This window comes from Propithecus coquereli, unplaced genomic scaffold, assembly GCF_000956105.1.
Source record: "Propithecus coquereli isolate 6110/MARCELLA unplaced genomic scaffold, Pcoq_1.0 Scaffold7, whole genome shotgun sequence".
Taxonomy (NCBI): Eukaryota; Metazoa; Chordata; class Mammalia; order Primates; family Indriidae; genus Propithecus; species Propithecus coquereli.
The window spans coordinates 11,301,629-11,325,336 of record NW_012153062.1 but is presented as its reverse complement, the minus strand read 5'-3'; the positions used below and the strand labels follow the sequence as shown (position 1 = coordinate 11,325,336).

General features: G+C 42.1%; 1 protein-coding gene across 2 annotated transcripts; it reads left to right on the top strand.

The window, feature by feature from the left end:
• The first annotated feature begins 2,133 nt into the window (after positions 1-2,133).
• Positions 2,134-22,543, top strand: LMO4 (LIM domain only 4). Of its 2 annotated transcripts, none has more exons than XM_012661148.1 (5): positions 2,134-2,902; positions 5,647-5,885; positions 13,158-13,254; positions 13,653-13,808; positions 18,419-22,543. In XM_012661148.1, exons 2-5 carry the CDS (start codon positions 5,650-5,652, stop codon positions 18,425-18,427), a joined length of 498 nt encoding a protein of 165 aa, XP_012516602.1. In that variant the 5' UTR covers positions 2,134-2,902; positions 5,647-5,649; the 3' UTR covers positions 18,428-22,543. The 2 variants fall into 2 exon arrangements, with proteins under 2 accessions (XP_012516602.1, XP_012516603.1); XM_012661149.1 differs by lacking the exon at positions 2,134-2,902 and adding an exon at positions 5,291-5,438 and having other exon boundaries at positions 18,419-19,015.
• The last annotated feature ends 1,165 nt before the right edge of the window (positions 22,544-23,708 follow it).

Below are 23,708 nucleotides of genomic sequence, written 5' to 3'. Positions count from 1 at the left end.
AATTAGAGCCCAAACATTAAAATCACCTCCTAAAATGTAGGCCCCTTGTAGCCTAGAGATCTATATTCAAAGTTTTATCCATCCTTCCCTCCTTCTTTACACAAAAATTACCTGGATCCTCTGGACAATCACTCAGTCACATCTGAACATGTGTCTGGTTAAATTTCTAACATTTCGTTTTAAAAATTAAAATTTCATTTTAGTGCACATACTTCTGGAAAATACTGAAAGTACCACCATTCATTATAGATCTATGTGTTATGTGTTCTGTTTAAGAAAACCATTTTTAAAAGGAAAAATAGATAGTATTTGGCTTAATTCACTCCTTTGTAGATGAGAAAATTAAGGCCCAGGGTAGAAAATGTACTTGCACATGACAAATGATAACTTAATTGTAGCCCACTAAGATCTCGTGTCATCTCATTTTGATTATTATAAATTATTAACAAATTGAAAATGAATGAGGGAATTAAAATGTATTATTTGTTTATGGGGTTTCTTTCCACATTTGGTTTAACTGAGTTTTCTTGACTAAACTCAAGGAGCATTACATCTTTTGAAAGTTGGTCTTCTTTAACCACTCCCATCTGCAGTCGTTTTCTGTACAAGACATTTTAATTATTATTAGAGTTTAAATGATTTAAAAAAAATGTTTTCATAGGTGCACAAGGTGAATTGATCATAACGATGAAATTTTAAATACGAATCAATAAAATTAACTCATTTAGTTTTAAGATACTAGAATAAAGAAATGAGTATTGGAATTAGTATTTAAAATGTCCTCTGCCTGATTTTAGAGACAAAAATTACTCTTTCTTTTGCAGCCTTAATTTTGATGGTTCGAAAGACAGAAATCCCCCAAACAGACACTAAAACCGTAGATGTTTAATATCTGCATTGTCTTCTCACATTCTCCTTCAGGTTCCATTCCTCAGTCTAGCAGTACCGTGTGTAATACAATATGAAAACCTGTCCCACAAGGCTGGTTTTACTTAATGATACTTAGCAGAAGGGCTTTGCACTTTCATGATAATTTCCACCAGAAAAATCTCTCTGGAACTTACTAATAATAATCAGACCTAATATTAGCCTCAGATTGGAGATTTATTAAACCTATTTGGCCAAGTAGATAAAGTTGAATGACTAGGTATTCAAGCATCCAGGCTGAGCTTTGGCCCTGGAAAAAAAGACTTTCAGGCTAGCACCCTAAAAGCATTCCTCAAAACTTGATTTATACTGGAAGTGACATTTCTTACTCCCCAGAGGCTGTGAGATTGCAAATCTTGCAATTACTTTCATTGCTTTTGGGGACTATGAGAAATTTGGCCTCTCATCCCCCACAGTGGAGAGGATAGTGGGGCAAGCTTTTCTCCCTTAAGTTTGTGTCAACTCTGAAAATAAAGACTGTGCTCCAGTATATTACCAGCAATTGACAAGCAGCTATGAAATGCCTACTAGGCACCAAGTTTATACCCGCGTTAATGGGGAGATGGGGCCTAATGGGGGTAGGGAGGAGGGCTAAGTAGACGGTATTTAGGTAGGAACCATTCCTTCTCTTACTGCTTTTACCTTGTTAACTAACCTTCCATTGAGGTTCATAAATCTTCAACACCGTGAATTAAAAACAAAACCTCCGCCAAATAACACCTCCTGTGTGTGTGTGTGTTTAGTACATTGCTCTAAGATTCAGGAAGACTTATCTTCCCAAACAGGAAGAGACCCATTTCTGAGAAAGACGTAAAGTAAGTTTCCTAAGGGTCTCTTGTCGGTGCTAGGGGAGGACAATCCCCGAGGGACAAGCGAGTGCGGATTCTAAGCATCCCCCGCGCTCTGGGAAGGCAGGTGCGGCCCCCCGCGCCCGGCTCCCGATCTCCGGCCACGGAGGGCAGCCCGGGCGGGTCCCCGGCGCCGGGAGCCAGGGTCGCTTCTCCCCACCTGATTCGGGCCCTTCCCTTCCCCTTCCTCGGCCCGCTCCGCCGCCTCACTCTCTCCCCGCCCCCCCAGTCTCGTTTCAGTCATCCCTTTGTCCTTCCCCGGATTGGCAGGTTTTATTATTCCGCCTGAACAATCCGGCCGCCCAGTGGCTGAGGGTCGCTGACGTCGGCGGCAGAGCCGGGGAGTAGTTGGGATTTTGCTCTGTCAGTAACACATGTGTAAGAGCCGCGGAGGGAGCGAGCGAGCGGGCTAGAGGCCAGCGCCGCCGCCGCCGCCTCCGAGCCCGGCAGCAGCAGCCCGGGCAGCAGCCCCGGCAGCGGCGCAGGCTCCAGCGCGCCGCGCCCCGGCCGGCCGCAGCCCCCACTCCGGGAGCGCCCGCCTGCCGCCTGCGCACCGTCCGCCGCCGCTCCCGGGGCTGTAGTATCTGCGGCTGCTCGGCCGGAGGTGCGGGGAGCTCGGTCGAGCGCCGCCGCCAGCCCCGAGCGAGCGCGCGGGAGGGAGGAAGGCGGTGGAGGAGGAGGAGCGGGAGGAGCGCGGGCGGGGGCGGGGGCCGCCGGGCGGGGGAATATACAAAGTGAAGCCACATTGCCAAACTTGCAGCAGCGATTGCAGCAGTTGCTGCCGCTGCGCCGCGCCTGAAGCCGCGCCGCGCGGGCTGAGGGCTCCTGCAGCTGCTCGCGCGCAGCCGGAGGCGGAGGCGAAGGACCAGGACTGAGACTGACACTTCTGCTCCCGGCCGCCTGCCACTTACGCGGGGGGCTCCAACCCGCCCCAGAGCAACGCGATTAAAAAAAAAAAAAAAAAAAAGCAGCCCTTAGCCCCCTCCTCCCCTTTCCTGCTTCTGCGAGAACTCCCTCCCTCCCTCCAGTTCCGCCAGCCAAGGCGCCCCTTCCCTGGAAGCCGAGCGGCTTCGCTCGCATTTCGCCGCTGCCGCCTCTCGCAGTATTGCAATATAGGGGAAAAGCAGGTAAGGGGGCGGCTGGGGAGCCTCGGGCCGGGTCGGGGGGAGAGGGAAGGAGGGGGCCGATTCGGGCCGGGGCTGTTTTCTTTGGCTTCCTTCCCTTGACCGTCCCAAATTGCAAGTAAACAATACGTCGGTATTGCGAGAGTCTGAAACTACCGAGGGCGGCCTGCGAGCTAGCAGGGAGGGCAGCCCCGGGCCGCCAGCTTTGTAGCGGTTCCTGCTTACAAAAGGGTTCTTCTTGGAGACGGGCTGGTGGGGACCCTAGAGGGGGGTGGGGACATTTCTAGTTCCTAAGGGAAAGGCGGAGGGTGCTTAGATGAGCATTTAAGTATGAGAAGTAGTGTGTGTGTGTATATGTGTGTGGGGGGGGGTATAGTCACGACCCCCCTTCTAGTAAACACTGTTTTTGAAACAGTGGCAGAAAGGATCTAAGTGAGCAGGATTCAGTATTGCTGGTTCTTTTTAAAAATTCCTCTTGGTTTATAAGTCTTTTGTTCCAATCCAGGAGGAATCCAGTGAATCACCTAATTAAAATCAAGACATGAATTAAGCATCCATTTTTGTACTACAAATTGCCAGCGCTACGTTTGTCCCTCCCTTGGTCTCCATTAAAAAACACCAGAGACGTTGTTAAAGGGGGGCAGATTTTGCCTCTAGCTGCCAGTTCTGCTTTCTATTTCACTGACTATCCCAGGACCTAAATTGCTTGCCTATGTAATTACTAGAGTATAAGCCTATTTAACTTAAAAGCTTTCTTTTTTTTTGTCCTAACTCTAAATGAAACTTGATGAGGGCCCGTCCTTAGTTATCAGGGGAGTCAGTTTCTGGTCAGTCCTCTTGATTCATCTCTTTTAGATTTAATCAGCATTAAGGTATTGCTTGTCCTTAAGAGCTTTAGCTAATGGGGTTACTGGATGCTTTTCTCAGTGTAATGTTTCCTTTTCAAAAAAAATATACATATATATTTACCTCTCACCAAAGATGGGGGCGGGGAAGAGCTTGGAATCTCCTCCCTCTCTCTCCCTTTTAAAAAGGAATTCGGAGCGATTAAAACGTTGGGGGAAACAGTTTAAAGACCTAGGGCAGGAAATGCAGATTCATTTGGGTTAGGGCTGAAATTGTAACAAAAAGCAATTCCTCGAGTAAATGCATCAGATAAATCAATTTACATAAAGGTATGATGCATTCGGATAAATGCAATGCTAATGGGTTTTAGAGTGGTCCTGTTTCCAAAGTCTCAGGGTTTTGTTACAGCTTAATTGGTGCAGTTCTTATTCTGGTTTATTGTGCGGTCAGTGGACACACGTTCCGGGACTCTTTCGGAGGAAATGTGTTTAAAATCGGCCTATTTAAGGAACTCAGTCCTTGCTTCGTTCCCTCTGCCTCGTTTTTTTGCAGTAGCCAAGTTGGGCCAGGGACAGGCAAAGTTCGCCTTCTCCCCTCTGAGGTATCAGCTGAATGTCTTGAGCAGGTAGCCTGGAGCCTCGGGGGGAGCCCACACTCTCGGCTTACAGAGGACAAAGACAAAACAGGCTGCTTAATTGGCAGTAAATAACTTGATCTTTTTATAGAATAAGTGACTGGAGGAACACTAGGACTTTATTGGACTCAGGATTGGAGGCAACAAATTAATCGGTTTAGGCTAAGCTTTATAAATTGATTCCTATATTATACCCCAGTCGCTTCTCTTGTGGAATTCATTTGAAAGAGTGGGGAATTTTTAAAAGCAGTTTTTGGTGACAGCAGGACTGGCTCGAATTTAACTTGTGCATCTCTTAATAGTGCCCTCTCGCATATTATCTGCATCCCCCCTTTGGAGGAACAAAGCTTTAGCATTTAAATTGCTGATCAAGGGCAGATTAGTGAGACCAAAGTGGAGAGTGTTTGTATAGGAAGTTAACAGGCATCCTAAAGTTCAATGATCTATTATTCTTGCCTGTGTCCTGAAAACCCAGAGAAAACACTCATTGATCTTCAAAATGAAATGAGATTTGGAACAATAATGGGAGATGGCGGTCACCACAATGGCATGTGAAAGGTGCTGCTTAAAATACGAAAAACCAGTTTCGCAACTTTACACACGGCACCCCCTCCACCCCCGCCACCTTGCCTCCCCTCCCACCACCACTCTCTCCGTCTCCCGGTCCCTCCCTCCTTCCCTTTCGGAAAACCGAACTATTTCCAACTTGTGAACTGCAGCTGCACTTCCCAGGGCAGAGCTCGGGAGGGAACGTGGCTCCGGCGGGGCCGCCGCCTCCCCACTCCCGGCGGCTGGCTCTCGGGGCTCGGCGGGGGCCGGGGAGGGGCCGGGCGCGGCGGTGGGTGGGTTTGACCCTCATTTGCTGGAGGCGGGCGGCGGAGGAGGGGAGGAGGGGGCAGTGGGCGGAGGCGGGGGCCGGGAGGAGGCGCCGCGAGGGGTGGAGCGCGCCGCGGAGCCTCGCTCTCTGAGTTTTGACAGTACCCGAGCTGAAATTGTCAGCGGCGGCGAGCGCAGGAAAGTTGAGAGGAGCTCGTGGCCCCAGAACAAAGCTTGAGAAAAGTAAACAGGCGGCTGCTGCCGGCGAGCCTCCCTCCTTCCCTCTCCCCCTCAGCCTCCTTCCCGCCCTTGCCCTGCTGCTTCCTTCCAGCAGCTCCGGGGGAGGGGAGGAGGGGAACGCGCTTGTTCTCTCTCTGGCGGCGGCGATTACTAACTTTTGCATCGCCCCTGTTTTGTCTGTCTATCCCTGTCCCCTTCCCGCTCTCTGCAGACCATGGTGAACCCGGGCAGCAGCTCGCAGCCGCCCCCGGTAACGGCCGGCTCCCTCTCCTGGAAGCGGTGCGCAGGCTGCGGGGGCAAGATTGCGGACCGCTTTCTGCTCTATGCCATGGACAGCTACTGGCACAGCCGGTGCCTCAAGTGCTCCTGCTGCCAGGCGCAGCTGGGCGACATCGGCACGTCCTGTTACACCAAGAGCGGCATGATCCTTTGCAGAAATGACTACATTAGGTAAGACTTTGCTGCCTTTCCCCGAGATGGGCGAGCCGAGCAATGGCAAGGCCAAAGGTTAGCAGGCTTGTAAGGAAGGGAGCGGGCACCTATGGGAATACATTGCAGCCTTCACCTCAAAAACCTTCTGGTTGGCCGAATTCAAGGGGTTCGGGAACCCCGTGTTAGTCTTCCAATATTTGATGACAAACTAATGGCAGATACCATACTACCTAAAACTATGTCCATCTGGTGGGACTGGGCCATTAGGCGTGAAAAGATTGGGCACCCTCTGGACCAAAATTTTAAGTGGTTAGCCTAAGCTAAAAATAAACATTTCAAGTGGGTGTTAAAATGCTTTCTTAAAACAAGGTAGGGACCCACAGAAAAACTCCAGACGAAAGGTTGACTTAAAAATAAAAGTGTAGGTAGTGAGAAAAATGATTTGTCTATAGCGATTCATTACGATATTTACAGAAGCACCTTTAACTTTTTTGAGTGGAAAGCTGTGACTTGTTCTTTGTGCTCCTTGTGAAAAATGCTAATTACCCATCAGTTTAAAGACTTGACATTCTAATAGCAGAAAACAAAAAAATAAAAACAAAAAATTCAAAAAATCCCAAAACTAAAATCTAGTGGCAATTTTTCTCCTTACTGTTACTTGGAGGCTTGTAATACTCAATGTTAGTATGTGGTTTGTCATGTAGAATTTGCAGTTTTTTCAATTGTAGAATGTTCAGGTTTTGGGTTTTTTGTTGTTGTCGTTTGTATCACTGTCCTTGATTCCCAAAAGAGATTTAGAAAAAGAGGCTATAGAATTATACTAATCTTGCATTTTAAAGCAATGTATAGGAACATTCATATGCCCATGTAAGCAGTCTTTTCCAACAAGTTTCAGTGCAATTAATGGAAAGAATTCAGGAGGTCAGGTGCCTATAGGATCTTTTCAGGTGAACTCAAGCTACTTAAACTCATTAATTTGAAAGGAGGCATTTGAAGGATTACACATTTAATTTGAGTAAATGGTTTGATAGACTGATGCACATGAATGCTTCCAGGAGGTGTTCTGTTTCAACATCCAGTAATTAAAAAAAAAAAAAAAACCCACACGCACACCGTTGATACAAGAAAACTGCACACTTTTAAGAAGAATTTCATTTTATATAAATTTCTTCCCTAAACCTTTTTCTTATAGTGATTAGTAGAAAATTTTGTTCTTTCTTTAGTGTGGGTAAATGAGTGGATGAGATATTTTGTTCAAAGTTTAGCTCCATTGTGATTTGCCTTACTCTGAGGCTGATGCTGCAAAAGATCCCAATGCAGTTCAGAACTGAGTATGGGCATGTTTACCTCAGTAATATCATTAGTGTAAAATGATGGAGAAAAATAACATTTGGTTATTTTGATAATGCAACGTATGTCCACTCTGCTGGCATTCTTAATTAGTCAAGTAAAAGAAATAAAGGAAGGGAAAGGGCTTTTATTTTTAAATTAAGATGGCAACATTAATTTCACTAAGTGTTCTTCTAGAAGTAAATGTTGGAAAATCAGCAGGAACATGAATGTAATGCTTTCTGGTCCTCCTTCCAAGCAATGCCATGAGCTTTGACAGTATTGTAATTAAATAGAGAGCAAAACTGTGGTAAGAAAGGAGTGTGGTTTGAAGTGGAAAAAATGACAGTGCTGTTAAGATTAGGTATATGGTACAGATTCATCTCTTCTCCAAGTGCCGTCAAAAAAACCCTTGCTTCTGAGTACAACTAGTTAAAAAGAAGATGGGTCCACTTGTATTCCCTCAGGACAAGTTTAAGCAAGTGGCTTCCTGGAAATCCTGTCCATTCCTTTACCTGTCTGTATTTGGGGCCAAATATATATGCCCATTTGGTGTTTCCTTGTGGCCTCATGGAGCAATGGAGGATGTGTGCCCAGTCCTGAGCCTTAATTAATTGGGTCTATGTTCTCACTTCCTTTCTTTTTTCTTCTGAATCTGGGAACTGGAGCCAGCCAGGCTTGCTCTTGAACTAGATGCTACCCTGAGAACCTTAGATCTGTCCAGGAGAGATGAGTTCTAGCTCTGTACCGAATTGATCTCCTCGCACTTTGCTCAGGGCTCACCAGCAGCTGAGCTCCTCCTCCCCTCAGTTTAGAGATCTCTGAAGTCTTCCTTCAGTGTTCTTTCTCTCAGCCCACCAAGATGCCAAAAGGGTGGGAAGGTGGGGAGGCGCCGCCATCCTATTCCTCTGAGCTATCCCCCTCCCTAAGCTCCCCCAAGTCCACTTGTTGGAGGAGCTTTCAATTCCTCGCGGACCGCTACTGAAGAGTGCAGTAATCCGCTTGCCTGCCGCCAGGTGAAGGGGACCCCTCGGCCCGCCTGGGACCACAGAGCAATTTATTAAGGGGCTTTTAAACTGTCTGACTTTGAGGCTGTGGTTTTTTGAAAACAACCAAGATCTGGCTAAAAAGCTGCGGGAGAGCTGGGAGAGGCCGGCTGGGGCGCGGGTTGGAAGGGGAGGGGGGCCGCTTTTCCCCAGTCCCCTCCCCCTCAGCGGCCAAGTGTCGATTGGGCAGAGCTGGGCTTCTGCCTCTCCCTCCAAGATTTCAGATAAAGCGGCTGCCTTGCTGCAGCGAATCTGCACAATTAAAAGCTTTAATTAGTGGCTCCTCCATTTTCTTAGTTCTGATGGGCTTTATCTAATGAGATCTGGTCTCTGGCTTAGATCTGCTCCGAATGACGTGTCCGCAATGAATGAGAGCTGCGTCGCAAACAAAACATTTAATTAACAAAATTGGCCTCTAAGAGAGGGAGGGAAAGGCTGGAGGGGGGTGTGGAGAGGAGGGGGAGGGTGGATCTTAAAGGGACCCACGCCTGCCTAACCCCCCCACCTTACAAAAGTCGGCCAGCCCTCGAACTGGCCCCCGCCCCCACCCGGGCCGCGACCCCTCCGCTGTACCCAGGCGCGGTGGAGTAGCTTCGGAAACTCCGTTTCTCTTTCCTCGAACCCTCTCTCCTCCACCCGCACCTCGGGCCCGAAGACTGGCGCGGAAAGTGCTGCGAGAGGAGGAAGTTCGGAAACCGACGGGTGGGGCCCCAGGTCCGGGGATGGCGCGGAAACGCGTCGGCGGCCCGGGTGGCGGCGGACGGCGAGCCCCTCCTCGCTCGGCCGGGCCAGTGCCGGGGCCGGCGCCGCCCGAGGCCGTAGCGAAGGCGCCCAGCCGGCCGGCGGCCCGGGGCCCGCGCGGGGGCGAGCGCAGGGCAGGAGCGCGGAGAGCGGGTCGCGCTTTCTTCCCGGTTCACGTGGCGCCCGCAGCCGCAGTGAGCACCGCGCGGCCGGGGTGGGGGCCTGGGCGGGGGGATTGGTGGTGGTGGAGGGTGTGTTTGGGGAGGGGGGAGCGTTAGGAATGGAGGCGCCGCCAGGCAGCGAGTTCATTTCCCTGGTAATCAACAGCAAGCTGCTATATTCAGAGAATGCTGTCCCTTTAATTGAACAGGCTAGGTAATTAAATGGCACTTTTCCAATAGGACGTGCTAGGTAAATCTAATAGTTGGTTATTTAATATCACTTTGAAGTCTGCCCACTCAAGCACAATGACAGCACAGGAGCATGTGAACTATTAGCTAGGAAAAAAAACCCAGGATCTCAAAAATTAATTAAATCGCATGCAATTTAGGGGGAACGTTTATCTTGATTTGTCATAACAGAATTAATTCAAGGCCTCCAATTCACTTGGGGGCAGATCTGTTACTCTGAATTAACCAAGCGTAATTTGGCTGATTTTTTTTTTCCTCCCTCCCCTCTCTAATGCAGCAGTTGCGATTGTGCACAGCCCCCCTCTTAAGTATCAATAGCTTCTGGTGCTTTTAAGGTGCTTGGTCTCTAGTTATTCCGAAGTACCTTTAATGGACTTGGCTCCAGGCATAATTTCTGGGTTGCATTTCTTTGTTACATTTAATATAGCTGGTGCAGAATTTAGATTAAATATAGGAACCTGCTGGAAAACCAATTGCTTCTGGATCAGTAGCTGTGGATGTGCATTTTTCTCCTCAAGATAGGTTGCTGATATTTACTTGCAGGTACAAATGTGTACCTTTCAGCCACTCTTAGAAACGTACCTCTCCTTGCCTGAAAGCAGTTTAGAAAACACAGGCAGGTAGCGCTCTATATTGCGTGTTTTTTGCTTGAAGTAATAATGCAGTTAAAAATAAGCCCACCTATTGGTCATTGAAGTTACCGAAAGATGCTAAGCATTGATACTAAACTAAAAATACGACTTGCTCTCCTTTCTTACTGTCAGCAAGGAGAGTTGGAGCTGAGCAGGCCAATGGGACTAACACTACATGATGTTTTTCAAGTAGGAGCACAGCGCCTTTAAAGTGCAGAGGTTTGGTGGGATTTCTTCCCATCTTTTCCCTTTTCCCCATATAAGAAACCTCTTGATGTTTGTGATTGATTGCATTGCCCAAATGCTGAAATATTAACGACCTTCTTGGACTGAGGACCCAAAGAAAGGAAACTGAAACCGATTCTGTCATCACAATTAAAGACTCCCCTGGCTTTAATTAGCCTGACCTGGGGTATATCTCCCCATTGCTTGAGTTAAAGAGAAAAGAGCCCATTATAGTCCAGTCTGAGACCGATAGCTACTTAATTGAGCACCTAAAGCCTCGAGCCTTTTAAATCAAACACTGTCCTGGACAGTGCCCCTGGTTAGATAATTAACTCTCCAGCGCACAGAAATGTTGTTAAAAAAAAAAAAACACACAACTTTTCAGAAAAAGGGTTGGAATTCTAATGGTAGCCTTCCTCTCTGGTAAAAGGGGATTAGAATGTGTATAGACATGTAAGTTGTTCTGCTTGGAGGCAGCCTTAAAGCTGTAGGCATGGAAAGATCTTAAACTCCATTAATACCTTGTCCAGTAGCACATCAGTCCTACCGATCTTGGTCATTTTCAAACTTTGTAACTGTAATTTTTGACACTTTAGGAATCCCACCATTTTGTGGCTGATTGTTCTGTGAAAGGTTATGATAGCAGTGCTGGAGAAAATAAGACATATGAAAAGCTTTTGGATTGCATACGGCTGCCCTGATTATCAAAATACACTTAGATGTTGAAGACATACAACTGACTTTACTCAGGGTGAATTGTTAAATAAATGAACACTTAGGCTGGGTAATCAGGTCGGTACTGTGAAAGGGTATTTTTGAGATGGAATGTCACTGTGTACCTGTTGGTAGTGGCAGCCATAATTATAGACTCTTATCCATTAAAATACTTCTGGGTTGCTGTAAGAGGATATTTGGTCCTTAGCCCTGGTAGGATTCTGCTCCCCACCCCACCCCCAATTACTTTCCTCCCTTTATCCTCAGCATGCATTGCCAGGTTGACTGCTTTTTAACTTTATTTTTACCCAAATTGTTTGAATTTGGTATCCCTCTTGGGGACTGGAATAGCACTGCTGTTGTCCATAAACTCTTCCCTTGGGGCCATGCTGATTCTCTGGCCACTCTGCCCTTCTGAGAACTCCCCTGCGGCAGTGGTGCTGTAGGTGAGGCACCAGGAGGTCCTCATCAATGTTGCTGAAGTGGTCCAGCATTAGGAGACAGCAGCCCAGAGGCCCCTGGAGCTCCCACATGGTGCAGTCCTGTGGCTAGAGGTCCTGACAGTGTATTATTTCAGCTTTCTTTCTATAACTGTTCTGATTCTGCAAGAACGTGTCAATGTGTCGTGGATTTCAGACTAATTAGTTTTGAAATGGAGTTTTGATTGAACTCTTCAAATCGATGCTGCTGCAAAATTTGTTTCTTGGGCTTCCTATTAAAAGCCATCTTAAGGGGCAGTTTTACTACTCTCCCTGTCGTTCAGTCAATACATTTAATAACAACTTACAGGCTATTTTCAATAAAGTGGCGACAGCAAATTAGTAGTTTGAACATGACAAGCCTCTTCTGCAAGACCAGATTCTGAAAACTCAAAGCAATTATTTTTATATAGAGGCATGCCGCAATCATTCAGATTACGGAGTGTTCTATAGGAACATGTCTCCTGGTTTGACACAAACTGCATTTTATGACTTTATTTAGAAAAGGAGGAAATGCAAATATTAATATTTATTATGACACCAACGTTAATTTGTAAGTCCTATTACTTTGTTTTTCATTATTGAAAAGTGCCTGTCTGACCCTGCTTAGTTGTTCCGATATCACCTTTCAATGTGAAATCATTTCGGTCTGTTTAATAAATATTTGTGGATATTAAAGAGGGAAGCCCAAAAGCAAATAAAGCTTCTCAGCTTCTGCCTACAGATTCCATAAAAGTAAAAGTTCGGTAGTTATTAAAATATTTTGTTGTGCCTGTGGAAGGATATAAGACATTATGTATATGGTTTTCTTTAGCACACTTCCTTGAGCTTTCCCCTCCTCTGCAGCCTTTTCCTTCTCCCCCTCCTCCCCCATGGCAGATGTTGTGGTCTCATTTGATTGCATAGGAAAACTGCAGTGATACAGCAAACACCCAGAGAGATATGATGACAAATGGGTCCAGATCCCGGTAAATTACTTTCTGCTCAAATCGAAATTTCATTCAGTTTGTTGCTAGCAGAGATGAAGTAATCTAAATTGTGGACTCAGGAGCAGATAGAGGGAAGTTGGAGCAAGCATTTCATTATCAAGAGAGAGAGAAGGTTAGGATGAAAGAGATGAGCAGAGGCAAATCTTAAGTGTTGACACCATGATTGAAAAGGTTAACCCATACACATTATATATCAACCTGGATAGCAGAGAGTTTCTAATGGAAAGTCTGCACTGATGGAGGTTTACGGGAGTTTCAATACACTGAGCATGATGTCTTCTTAGATATACAATCAAATCCTCTTAACCCTTTTGATGACTCATATCTCAGGATATGATTAAAGTACAAAAGAGTTCTTCATATAATTTCAAGGACACAATGCATTTAAACTCCAGTCATGAATTGTATCTTTTTTTATGATGAACCCAGTAATCTGATAAAATGTGTGTAGAACAGAATTGTTTTGTATTTGCTAGAGGTGTAAGTCAATATTTTGATTAAATCCGGGACATCGTCTTCCTCTGTGATAGGCAGAAGTTAGTCGTCCCCCAAAAAGGATTTTTCCCAGATTATGTAAATCACTCAGAAAATTTGAGGCTCAAGCCTAAGAATTCAGCCTCTGTCAAATACATTCTAAAGGGAAGGCCATAGTCCGGGGGTATTTTTCTTTCTTTCTTTTTGGTTTAGGATTATTCATTGGTGTCAACCATTATTCTTTGTTTCAGGTTATTTGGGAATAGCGGTGCTTGCAGCGCTTGCGGACAGTCGATTCCTGCGAGCGAACTCGTCATGAGGGCGCAAGGCAATGTGTATCATCTTAAGGTAGCATTTGAACCTCTCTTTTAAAAAAAAAAATCATACCTTTCCTACATGGGGACAAAGCATTTCTCCTTAGCATAAACTCTGTCTTCTCAAGCTGCAAACACTGAAAGGAATGATTGAAGCTATAGGATGGCAGTGATGCTCGCACATCCGCACACACCCCTCACACTCCCCGATACCGCATAAGCACACGTGTATTTGTCTCTTCCCCCTTTAGCCTAATCCAATTTATTGCATTTTGCTTACTATTTTCTAGAATCCTGTCAAAGGAAGAAAAACACTAAACCCTAAGTGGCTCTGCGCTTGACAGATACCTGCTTAAAAGCAGGTTATAAACTTGTAACCAAAAAAAGACTTAATTTGTACTTGTTTTCAGTGAGTTTGTTTTTCCCTTTCAGTGTTTTACATGCTCTACCTGCCGGAATCGCCTGGTCCCGGGAGATCGGTTTCACTACATCAATGGCAGTTTATTTTGTGAACATGATAGACCTACAGCTCTCATCAATGGCCATTTGAATTCACTTCAGAGCAATCCACTACTGCCAGACCAGAAGGTGAATACCCAGCAATTACTAATAAGCTTTGTTAGAGCAAGTTGGAAGGTTCAACCTCTTAACCTAGGAAGGGTGGTTTTCCTGGGTGATTGTATTTTTGCTTGCCCTTTGGAAGAAATGTAGAGTATTAATCATGCATAGAATGTTTAGAAGTAGGAGAGCTGATTAAATTGTGAATTCTTTGTAGTTAAAAAAAATCTTGACTTGGTTATTATATCTGTAGCTTCACTCATGTTGAATATAAGATTATCACATGCAAAGTCAAACAAAACATAAAACTACCACATAAGCAGTTATTTAATCCATTTGACAATTTTCAAATTCAGAAACATGATGTGATAGGTTATTGTGGGAGGAAAATTAGAACATTTATGGTAGGAAAAGGGAATAAATGTCTTTGTCATGAAAGAATGATTTCTGCATTAGTAATAGCAATCCGGACACCTGCCTTCCAAACCCAATTTATGGTGCATTTATTTTTAGAAGAGCAGTTTTATAAAACATTCTGTAATTGCAGAAGAGAGCATTTTTGTTGATTGGTAGTCCTGTAAAATTTGAGTAAGTTACTACTTTTAAAACAAAGTTCTTGTTTTCGCTAACCACTTTGTGCCACTAATATCTCCATTAAAGATTATGTATCTTGATGCTTGATCCCCAACTTGAAAGTCCGTGGACCAGAGTTAGAAATGAGGAGATTATACAAGTATACAAATCATGTAGTATTAGAATGCACGAGGAAAAATTGGTGATCAACAGTTGTCCAGCACCCCCAGTACTGGATAGTTTTAGATCTATTTTAATCTCCTTAATAAGTCCTATAGCTATGCAAGTGAGTGCATTTTGATAACTGCTGTGCCTAATTTGTAACAATTACTGTCAACCTTCAGTTAAAAGACTGTTCATTCCACACTGGCCCAGAAAAGAGTGAAATGTATGACTCGTTCGCATAATTTTATTCACATCATATTTCATACTGATTATGTATTGATGACATTGATTCATTTACTCTTTACAGCACCACTTGCATGGATATTAAATCTTATTGACCACAGATGAATTTTAATTTCAGATTGGTGATAGATTTTTCCATCAGCTCTGATAGTATGTTTGACTTTTTCATCATTAACCCAGGCAATCACACAGCACTGAGTTATTGCATTGAAACAAAAAGTGCACACTTCACTTGGTAATTCTTTATGGATTTACAATAGGAACTTCATTAATGTCTGTTGTAAGGATCACAAAAAACAACATTTATCTGCAAATAGGACTTTAGCAAGCTCCAAAAGTCTTGGAGGAAAAAAAAATTAGGCTTCTTTGTCTTCTGTAATGCATTTTCTTAATGCTGGGGGGTGGGAGGGATGACAAATATTTGAAACTTTTAACTGTTTAAAATTATACTGCCATATTTTAATGATTATATTTGTCCTTTTCCTTTACAAAAGTTTATAGGGTAATTTTAAGTATAGTTTCCGTTTCCTTATTTAGTAAGTGTTAATTAAATGAAATTATGTGCACTTTTATTTATTTAATTTACTAATGTAGGAAGCTACATAGAATAACGATTTTAGGAATAAAAGTCCAATTTTTTATTGTAAATTAACCAGGCAGCAATGATGAGGCATTTCAAGCTTCTTTAAGGAATGCCAATATATATAAATACTTAGAGATTTTTATGATTTGAATTCTAATGAAGTGAGTCTACAAGGCAAAGTTGAGGACAATGAATGGGTAACAAATATTTTGAGATACGTATTTCAAGATAGAGACAAAGCCATTTGTAGTTACACTTGGTGGCAAAAAAAAAAAAAAATGCTCCGAATAAAATGGTAGATCTCTTCCCCACCTCCTCCAAGGTAAATGCTTAATTTTTCCCCAAGTCATGTCTTCATTTTTTTCTTGGTTTTATACCATTTCTTCCCTGACCTAGCACAGTACTGTATAAAAACTGAGTGTTAACAGCTCACCAACATGCATGGCAAGAATCGAAGGATGTAGAGACGAGACGAGATGGAAATTGTAGCTGGGTTGCCAAGCACTGAATACAGGCAATAATAATGTGAGCTAGGGACGTAGTGGAAAGGACACCTAAGAAATGTGAGCAGGGGTTCAGTACTATCTTTTTGAGTATAAGATGGTGTAAATTTAGAGGTGTTAGAAAGAAAAATTGGAGAAAAATCTGCTTTACGTGTTAAAAGGATTACATGTATTGTGCTATTCATAGAAGTCTTCTGTTTTCCACGTCATTTTCAGCATGGGAGTGATAGGGTGTTCCTTTTGGAACACTAAGTAATATTTTAAGCAATGAATAAGAACCTACTAGTATATATTTTCTTAATGTTGGAAGCCAAAACAGAGACAGGTGGCCTTCAAAAATTAATAGCTCTTAAAAGGCATAAGGAAATACAACTTAAGGATATGTTCTTGTCAGACATTGGTGAGAAGCTGTGTTTTGGGGGTGATGTTAATTAAGAACATTTCCCCGTTGGCATAAATGTCTCACATTTTTGCCCTTGGTGCTCAGCTCACCATGAGCACAGTCAATTCACAAGGTAGTTTTTGTAAATAAAGGTTTTGGGCAAGCTGAACGTGGTCCAGAGAGATATTAACGAGAGGGCAAGGGGGAAGAGTTAATGACAACACACTTCCTGGTGGAACATAAACTGCTTTTTAGAACTAGAGAATGAGAGAATGCTTTAAAATTATTTTCCCAAAACCCTGTGGTATTTCTTTTCTGGTGGCAATGAGAATGGGGAGAAATGACAAATAGCTCCATTTTATTATTTTCTTCTCTCTCGTTCTCCATATTTTTGGTAGGGGAAATTGGACATTTATTTTGGCCACTTCCCTTTTATTCACAGAACCAATTACATTTTCAGTGCATTATGCATAGTAAATATACTCAAGCATCCTCTTGCTTAAAAGTAATGAGTCGATTATTTGTACATCCCTTCTTTAAAGGCAGTTAATTGTATGGAAAGTATAGGTCCCCATCATCTGGTCCCTTTAAACTTTTATTCTCCTGAAATTTGTTCCCAGTGTCTGGGCTGTATAGTTTAGTTGTGCTGCATCATTAGCTTTTGTTTATTCTGAGAGAAGTGATTTTAAGCTTTTAAATCATATAGTGATTGAAATTTCAGATTTCAGATTGAATGAAATCTCAGGCCACTAGTGTTCAAGGATCTACGAAATTTTATAGCCTATATCATTTAAAGAAGGCTTGGCTAACCTCGAGAGAATATTGCCTTCTAGAGAGTTATGTAAATCGGGAATTGTGGCTAATTTTTTCTTCTGTAGATTGCTGCCTGCTCTGGAATTTTTTTCTTCCACTCAAAAGTGTGATGGTGCCATCTAGAATTATCTGTGCTTTTCAGTAGAATAAAAGATCACATCTCTTTAGTTGGAGGAAAATTTAGTGAGTGTTGTAGCTTACATATCATTTCGCAGTTTCCCCATAGTTACATAATTGGTGTTGTGTGTGTCCATCGTAGAGGACATTTGATGCTCATTTATTAAATATGCTTGCTGGCTGCTGCCGCATCTTTGTTCTGGACAGACAAATTACCTTTCTCACACTGAGCTTCCACTCTGGGGAATTAAGCCTCCACCACTTTAATTAGCTTGGAAGTAGGGGGTTGCAGTTCCTAATAGACTTCAGGCTTTTAGTAAGTTAGGGAAAGGGTGAAACGAGAACTTCCTGGGAAGCTCAAATTGTCATTTAAAAACCATGAAAACCTAATATATATTATTTCATTTTGGTAATTGCAAACAGATTGTATTTGACGACTGTGTGGATTACCATTTTTAACTTCCACATTGAAGTTAGACTTGCCTTGACTGTATTCTTTAATCTATCACGAGTCATTAACCATTATATATATTGATTGATATATTTGTAATATTCATGTAACTTAATGTTACTTAAATATAGCAGGCATAGCAGGTAGGAGATATTCAGTGAAAAATATCTGAATATTTGTACATATGATTTTTCATACACACACCCCTATAGGTAGAACCAATATGGGTCAATAGATGTCACCTGGGGACATCAGAATAATAATAACTGCCAGTATTTGTTCAGCTTTTATTAGGGGTGAGACACTGTTGAAAGTACTGTAATATGTATTGTGTAATAATTATAACAGTCTTATTATCCCCACTTTAAAGTCGAGGAAACTGAGGCACAGTTTAAGTACCTTACCAAGAAGGTTACACAGTTGAGCAACTTCCTGGGTTGGAACTTGGCTCAGAATGTCCCCATTATTAAAAAAAACTTCAAGATCCCCCTAGTAGGCAATTCATTCCTTTTGGAGAGAAACTTACTTTTAACAGAGTCAAGCCATTCATTGTAGAACTTTACACCAGAAACTTTCCGAGAGTCCATTTATTGTCTCATTTTCTCCACTAGTAAAATTGCAGAAAACGTTATGCTTTAGTTCTTCACTGCCAGAGTAAGTAGCGTAGAAAGCCTCCATCAAGTCACAGTTGGAAAGTAATCTAATAAAAGAAGATTAGTGAATGTGGAGAAGACAAAAGCAGTCATGTTTGAGTTTAATATCTCTCAAATTTAGCATTTTAGCTAAGATGCCCATTTTTATTTCTTGCAGGTCTGCTAAAAGGTCAGAGTAATGCAGAATGCGTGCCTTCATCTCAGATTTTGCTCATCACAGGTGGATCCCGTGTGTCTTCAGTAGACAAGTCACCTTTGTAGCTAGCACCAGTGCCAGCTCCATGCCATTGCACCTTCTTTAGTCTTGATTGCCCTTCCCGCATTTATTGGTGTATTAAAATGACTGAATATGAACATTAAGGACTCTATGAACCTGGGCTAATGGGAGACTGTAGAGAAAATGAAAAAAGATCCACCAGAGGACATCTTGGGGGGGGAGGGAGCGTGGGGGGGGAGGGAAATGACTAATGAAGCTAATTAAAAGAAGCATTCAAATCTGCTTTCTACCCTCATTAACAATTAGCAGGGCACTGGCCAGAGTTTGTACCCTGTGTTTTACCTTAACAACATTCTATTTGCTCTTTGTATATTTAAGTGTTGTAAGGAAACGTGTTTCAATCAAAACTGAACATGAGATAAAGGAAAGAGATGTGGCTTTTGTGATATTCTATCACAAACACTTTTATTGTATCTCTGTAAAATACAATGTATGTATGCATGTAAGTGTTTTTGTCCTAATGTTGCTACTCCCATGGCAAAGAAAAAAAAAGAATGAAAAAAAGAAAAAAAATTGGAAAAAAATCAGGCTCATAGAAGCTACTGTGTAGAAATTTCCCCTTCTAATTTGCTGAATGAAGAAAAAATCTTTTATTTGTGATATTTTCAGAGACATTTGCTCTAGTATGGTGTATTTAAATAATAAAAACTTAAAAGAAAAAATATTCAATGGTGTTTGGGTTTAAACACTGCTTTTTCTCGTCTGTATTTTGGACAAATTCAGTTTTTTAAAAATTTGATAACAAGCTCACTTTAAATTTGAGGGATCGAGGGAGGTGGTGTGTATATTTATTTAGCTTTCGGCCAATTCGGTCTGTATTCTTCGAATTACTTAACCATGCCATTTTTGGCAGGGGTACAAAGCAGTGTTTCTGAGTCCTTTTTATAAGTTCAAATATTCTGTTAACAGTACCTCATTACACTTCGGTATCACAGTGAATCTTTTGTGTTTATGTATAAATACTTGTTTGATTCTTCAACTATTCTGTTTATTCTTTTTTCTCAGTGGGAAAGGCTTGCGTTTTGGTGAAAAGCATGTTAAAGAATATGGCACAAGCATCTTGTTCTCTCATCAGTTTTATAGCTTTTAAAGGAAATAGCGTTTCTAAATCATACCCGTACGTGTTTGGAAGTTGCATTAGTTGTTAGGGCCCGGAGCTCTTTTATAGTGATCTTTGATGGGTGAAGCAGCAGTCTCCTGGTGAGCTTTTAGACTCGTGTGGTCGGTGGGTCGGTCGGTCGGTCAGTTGTAAGCTTTTTGTTTTGCTCTCACACGCCTCTACGGACTCTGCATTTCCATGTTTGTTGGAGGAGGATTCCGGTTTCGTTTAGTAGTGTTCCTGAGATACTGAGTTGCTATTTCTGGCATCAGTGTCCACAGCAGCACACCTGCATTGCCTGCGGAGCTGCCCTGCAGAAAGCCGCCACACAGGACTCAGTGCGCCACGGCTGGTGCTGGCATGGGGAAAACCAAACGGGCCTGGATGCCAGGGCTGCTGCCAGCCGCCTTAGGTGTGCACGAATCTCAAGTTCAGGTTCTATCGCAGGCTAATAAAAACCAGGTGTGTTTATAACGCTACTTAAAATTTTCCTTCTAAAGATGGCATTTATTTTCTCTAGTTCCAGAAAAGCCCCTGATACAGACCCTCCCTCTGAGAATAGCAGTAGATCATATAGAGAGGTCTGTCTCGGCACATCTCAACTAACAGTCTGCTTCCCTTTTGAGAACTTCTGTGCTCACGTCCTGCTTTCAAAGATTGCAGGCCAGGAAGAAAAATCAGTTGCTCAAAACTTCAGACCTCCTGTAGGAGAATTTAAAGGCAGAGAGTTAAAGTGAATAGTTTTGTTAGAGCTTTATTAAAAAGAAAATGCAAGGAAAAAAATAAGATGAAGAGAATCACATACATAACAATATCTGTTTGAATTAGATCCTAGAGGGAGTTTCTTCGAACTAGTTCTGGTTCTTGTTTTTTTGTTCTTTAAGAAACTTCCTAAAGGAAGTTGGACTCCTCAGGGTGGTAAAGGGGAAAGAGTGTTAATAAGATTGTAAGCGTCGTCTGTATTCTTTTTGGCATAAGTGCTCGTGTCCCACATAGAGTGGAAATTCAAAGGAGGTGGTTAATAACTTTTAGTAAGTAATACAGTGTGGCATGTAGTGATGTGGAGGGCTAAGGTCGTTGCAGACTTTAAATGAACTATTATATGGCTGAGTCCTCAAGCACTGCTGCGTATTTAATAACGAGCTTCTAAAAGCATTTCTTAAGTTGCAGACCTATAAGATTACAAATGTCACTCATGTTAGTATAATCCACATGCAAGTGATGAAGCCTTCTCTTTGATGTGCTAAATTGGAGAAGGACTAATGGAGCTATGAATATACAATAGAACATATTTAAGTAGTAGTCTTGCTTTAGGTAAAATACTTCCTTGAAACCAGAGGCATTTCAAACAATAAAACCTTGCTCTAATGTGGATGGAAAGGCACTAAAAACATTCTGGTTTATTCTGATGTGAGCAGTGATTGTGTGCAGTTCCTTTCCTAAGCCCAACATTGCTAGGGAAAAAACAAAACAAAACTGTGAGCTTATTCTACCTTTCATCCATTGCATTTGTGATGTTATCAGTGAGATGTATGCTGTTCTTTTGAAAGGACTTATTTAATATTAACCACGTCATAGAGCAAGATGGCCCCCAGTCCCTACAAACAAGTGCAATTAAAAATAAAAGCAAATGTTACTGAGCCCTGCTGAACTCCTGATAAAAAAAAAATTATGTTTATGATACATATAAATATCTCAATCATGCAAATTGTCACTCTTGCTAATGAAACAATTTTGTAAAAAGATTGTCCTCTAAAAGGGTTTAATGTTTTTTACCTATCTAACTGTCTAGTTAGATTTACACATCCTGCAAGGCAGGGGAGCCTGAAGCCTTTCCAAACCAAATCGTTTGCCACAAGAAACTATTTCCAGCTCTTCATGATTTATTAGGAAATAGTTTAACACGGACTGTAGTGTCTTATAAAATACAAAATGAGAAAACTGTCAGACCAAAATGAAGCCTGCAAAATTGTCATCTTAATATTAACTGTATTTAAATTCTTTTGCCCTTATTAACACTGATACTTGAAACAACTAATCATCTAAAATGAAGCTCTTAAATTAAATGGCTTTAAATGTCAATATAGTAAGATTCTAATGTGTGCTACTATTTATATAAAATATTTCTTAGGGCCAATAAATTATGTAACAAACAGTAAATCTAAAAGCTATATGTCAGGAGTCTAGTGAAGAGGTTCCATGTAGCCTAAATAATTGTATTTAAATAGAGAAGCAGTTTTCCAAAGACTCCTTCACCTTTCATCAGGGAGTTCTATCCTGGGTGCTTTCATACCTATGACTCAGTTTGAGAGATCACCGGAAACAGACTGTTTACAAGTTTGTGTTACTTGTCGCTTTGTTACTAAGACTCACCTATTGTCAGTCCAGCCAAGTCACAGAAATGCTTATTGCAGTTAAATAGCAATTTGTTTCCATGAAACTGCAATTAAAGTATTACTGAGCAGCCATTTTAGATTGGCAATGCTCTGAACGCATGTTAAGCAGCCAACAACTCCCACTTGCAGAGTCTGAGCTCTGACTAGCAGCAAAGTGTAACACATTCACCCATGTTGGGTACCTAGTTAAGAGGCATTTGTAGCTCTCCGCTCCCATCGTGAACATGCTGAGAGCAATGACAAGTCGGGGCTGATTTTTGGACGGTGAACTTGCAACTCACCTCAAACGAATACTATTTTCAGTTGCACAAGTAGTGCTTTATGCTAGTAGATATGTGCATGTTTCCTAGAGGGAATGTTTTCAAGTTCAGATTGATTCTGCTGAGAATGGACTGCAACTCAGAGGCCTCAAGCCAATAATGTACTACAGGTTCTGACATGTTACAGCTGTGTAAACAGGGCCATTCTATCTCCTAAATCACAACTAATAAAGCATAGGATGAAAATCAATTGATTCTGTTATAAGTTCTCTGAATGACACTGGAAAGTTGTTTAATGACTCTCTGTTAGAATGGACAAGCCTGAGTTGAGCCACCAAAGTACCAATTTTAATTGTCTCTCCCCCTCAGAAACAGGGCAGGACAGCCTTTCCTGCGTATTAACATCATCACTACCAGATCAAAACCTGCTGGGGAAAGGAAGGATCTGAACTGAATTCTTCCTGTGGATCTAAAGTTCAGGATTTGTTGAGTGAGAAAGGTGAAGTGCAAAGGTTTTATTGAAAATGCGAAACATTGATGTAAGATCCTGAGAGAGGAAAGGATTTCAGAGGTGGTGTTTTAAAATGCAATTAGCACTGAATTCTAACCAGTTCGGAAACAATCAGAGAACAGGAGACATCTCACTTTCTTTCAGCCTAGAAAGATCCCCCTACCTTGAGTCAAAGGGTTTACGACTTCAGTTTTTTTCAAAAACAATTTTTATGTTTGTAGGCTTTCACCTGTGTTGTTGGAGCTGTAATTTTTTTTTTAAGGGGAAAACATTAAAGAGTTTCTTCCTAAATTAATTTTTCATTTTTGGTAAATTGAATGTTTTTAGGAACTGTAAAGAGAAAATCTGAGGACAAACTGAATTTACAAATGAAGATTAATTATGAAACCTGGAAAGGAAATTGATTTCTTGGGCTGCAATTGTATTACCTTTTTCTTTATTTAAATAAGGTTTTATAGGGATGGGTGTGTCTTAAATTCTGCCTATTCCTCTAAGGTCTCTGATTCAGTTCCTGTCATCAATCATGGAACTTACACTTGCTATAAGCCTTACATCTTTAACTATAATGTTTCATATAATAACTTTATCGTGGAGTTGCATAATGCTTTGTAAATATATTTACACATTAACATTTACAATGAAGAAGTACTTACACATGCAGTCTCATTCAGTCCTCATAATAATCCTTTTAATTATTATTACCTCAGTTTTGCCGGTGAGGTAACTAAAGTTCAGGGAGGTGACTTATTAAGCAGAGGCTAAGACTAGAGTGAGGTGAGTGGACACTCACTTTGAGTGTAAAATTTAAAGTGGTGCCAAAAAAAACTCAGTAATTAAGATAATATTTTAATGTAGTATTTTTTAAACAATGCAAAAAATCTGCATGATGAACAAAATATCACAA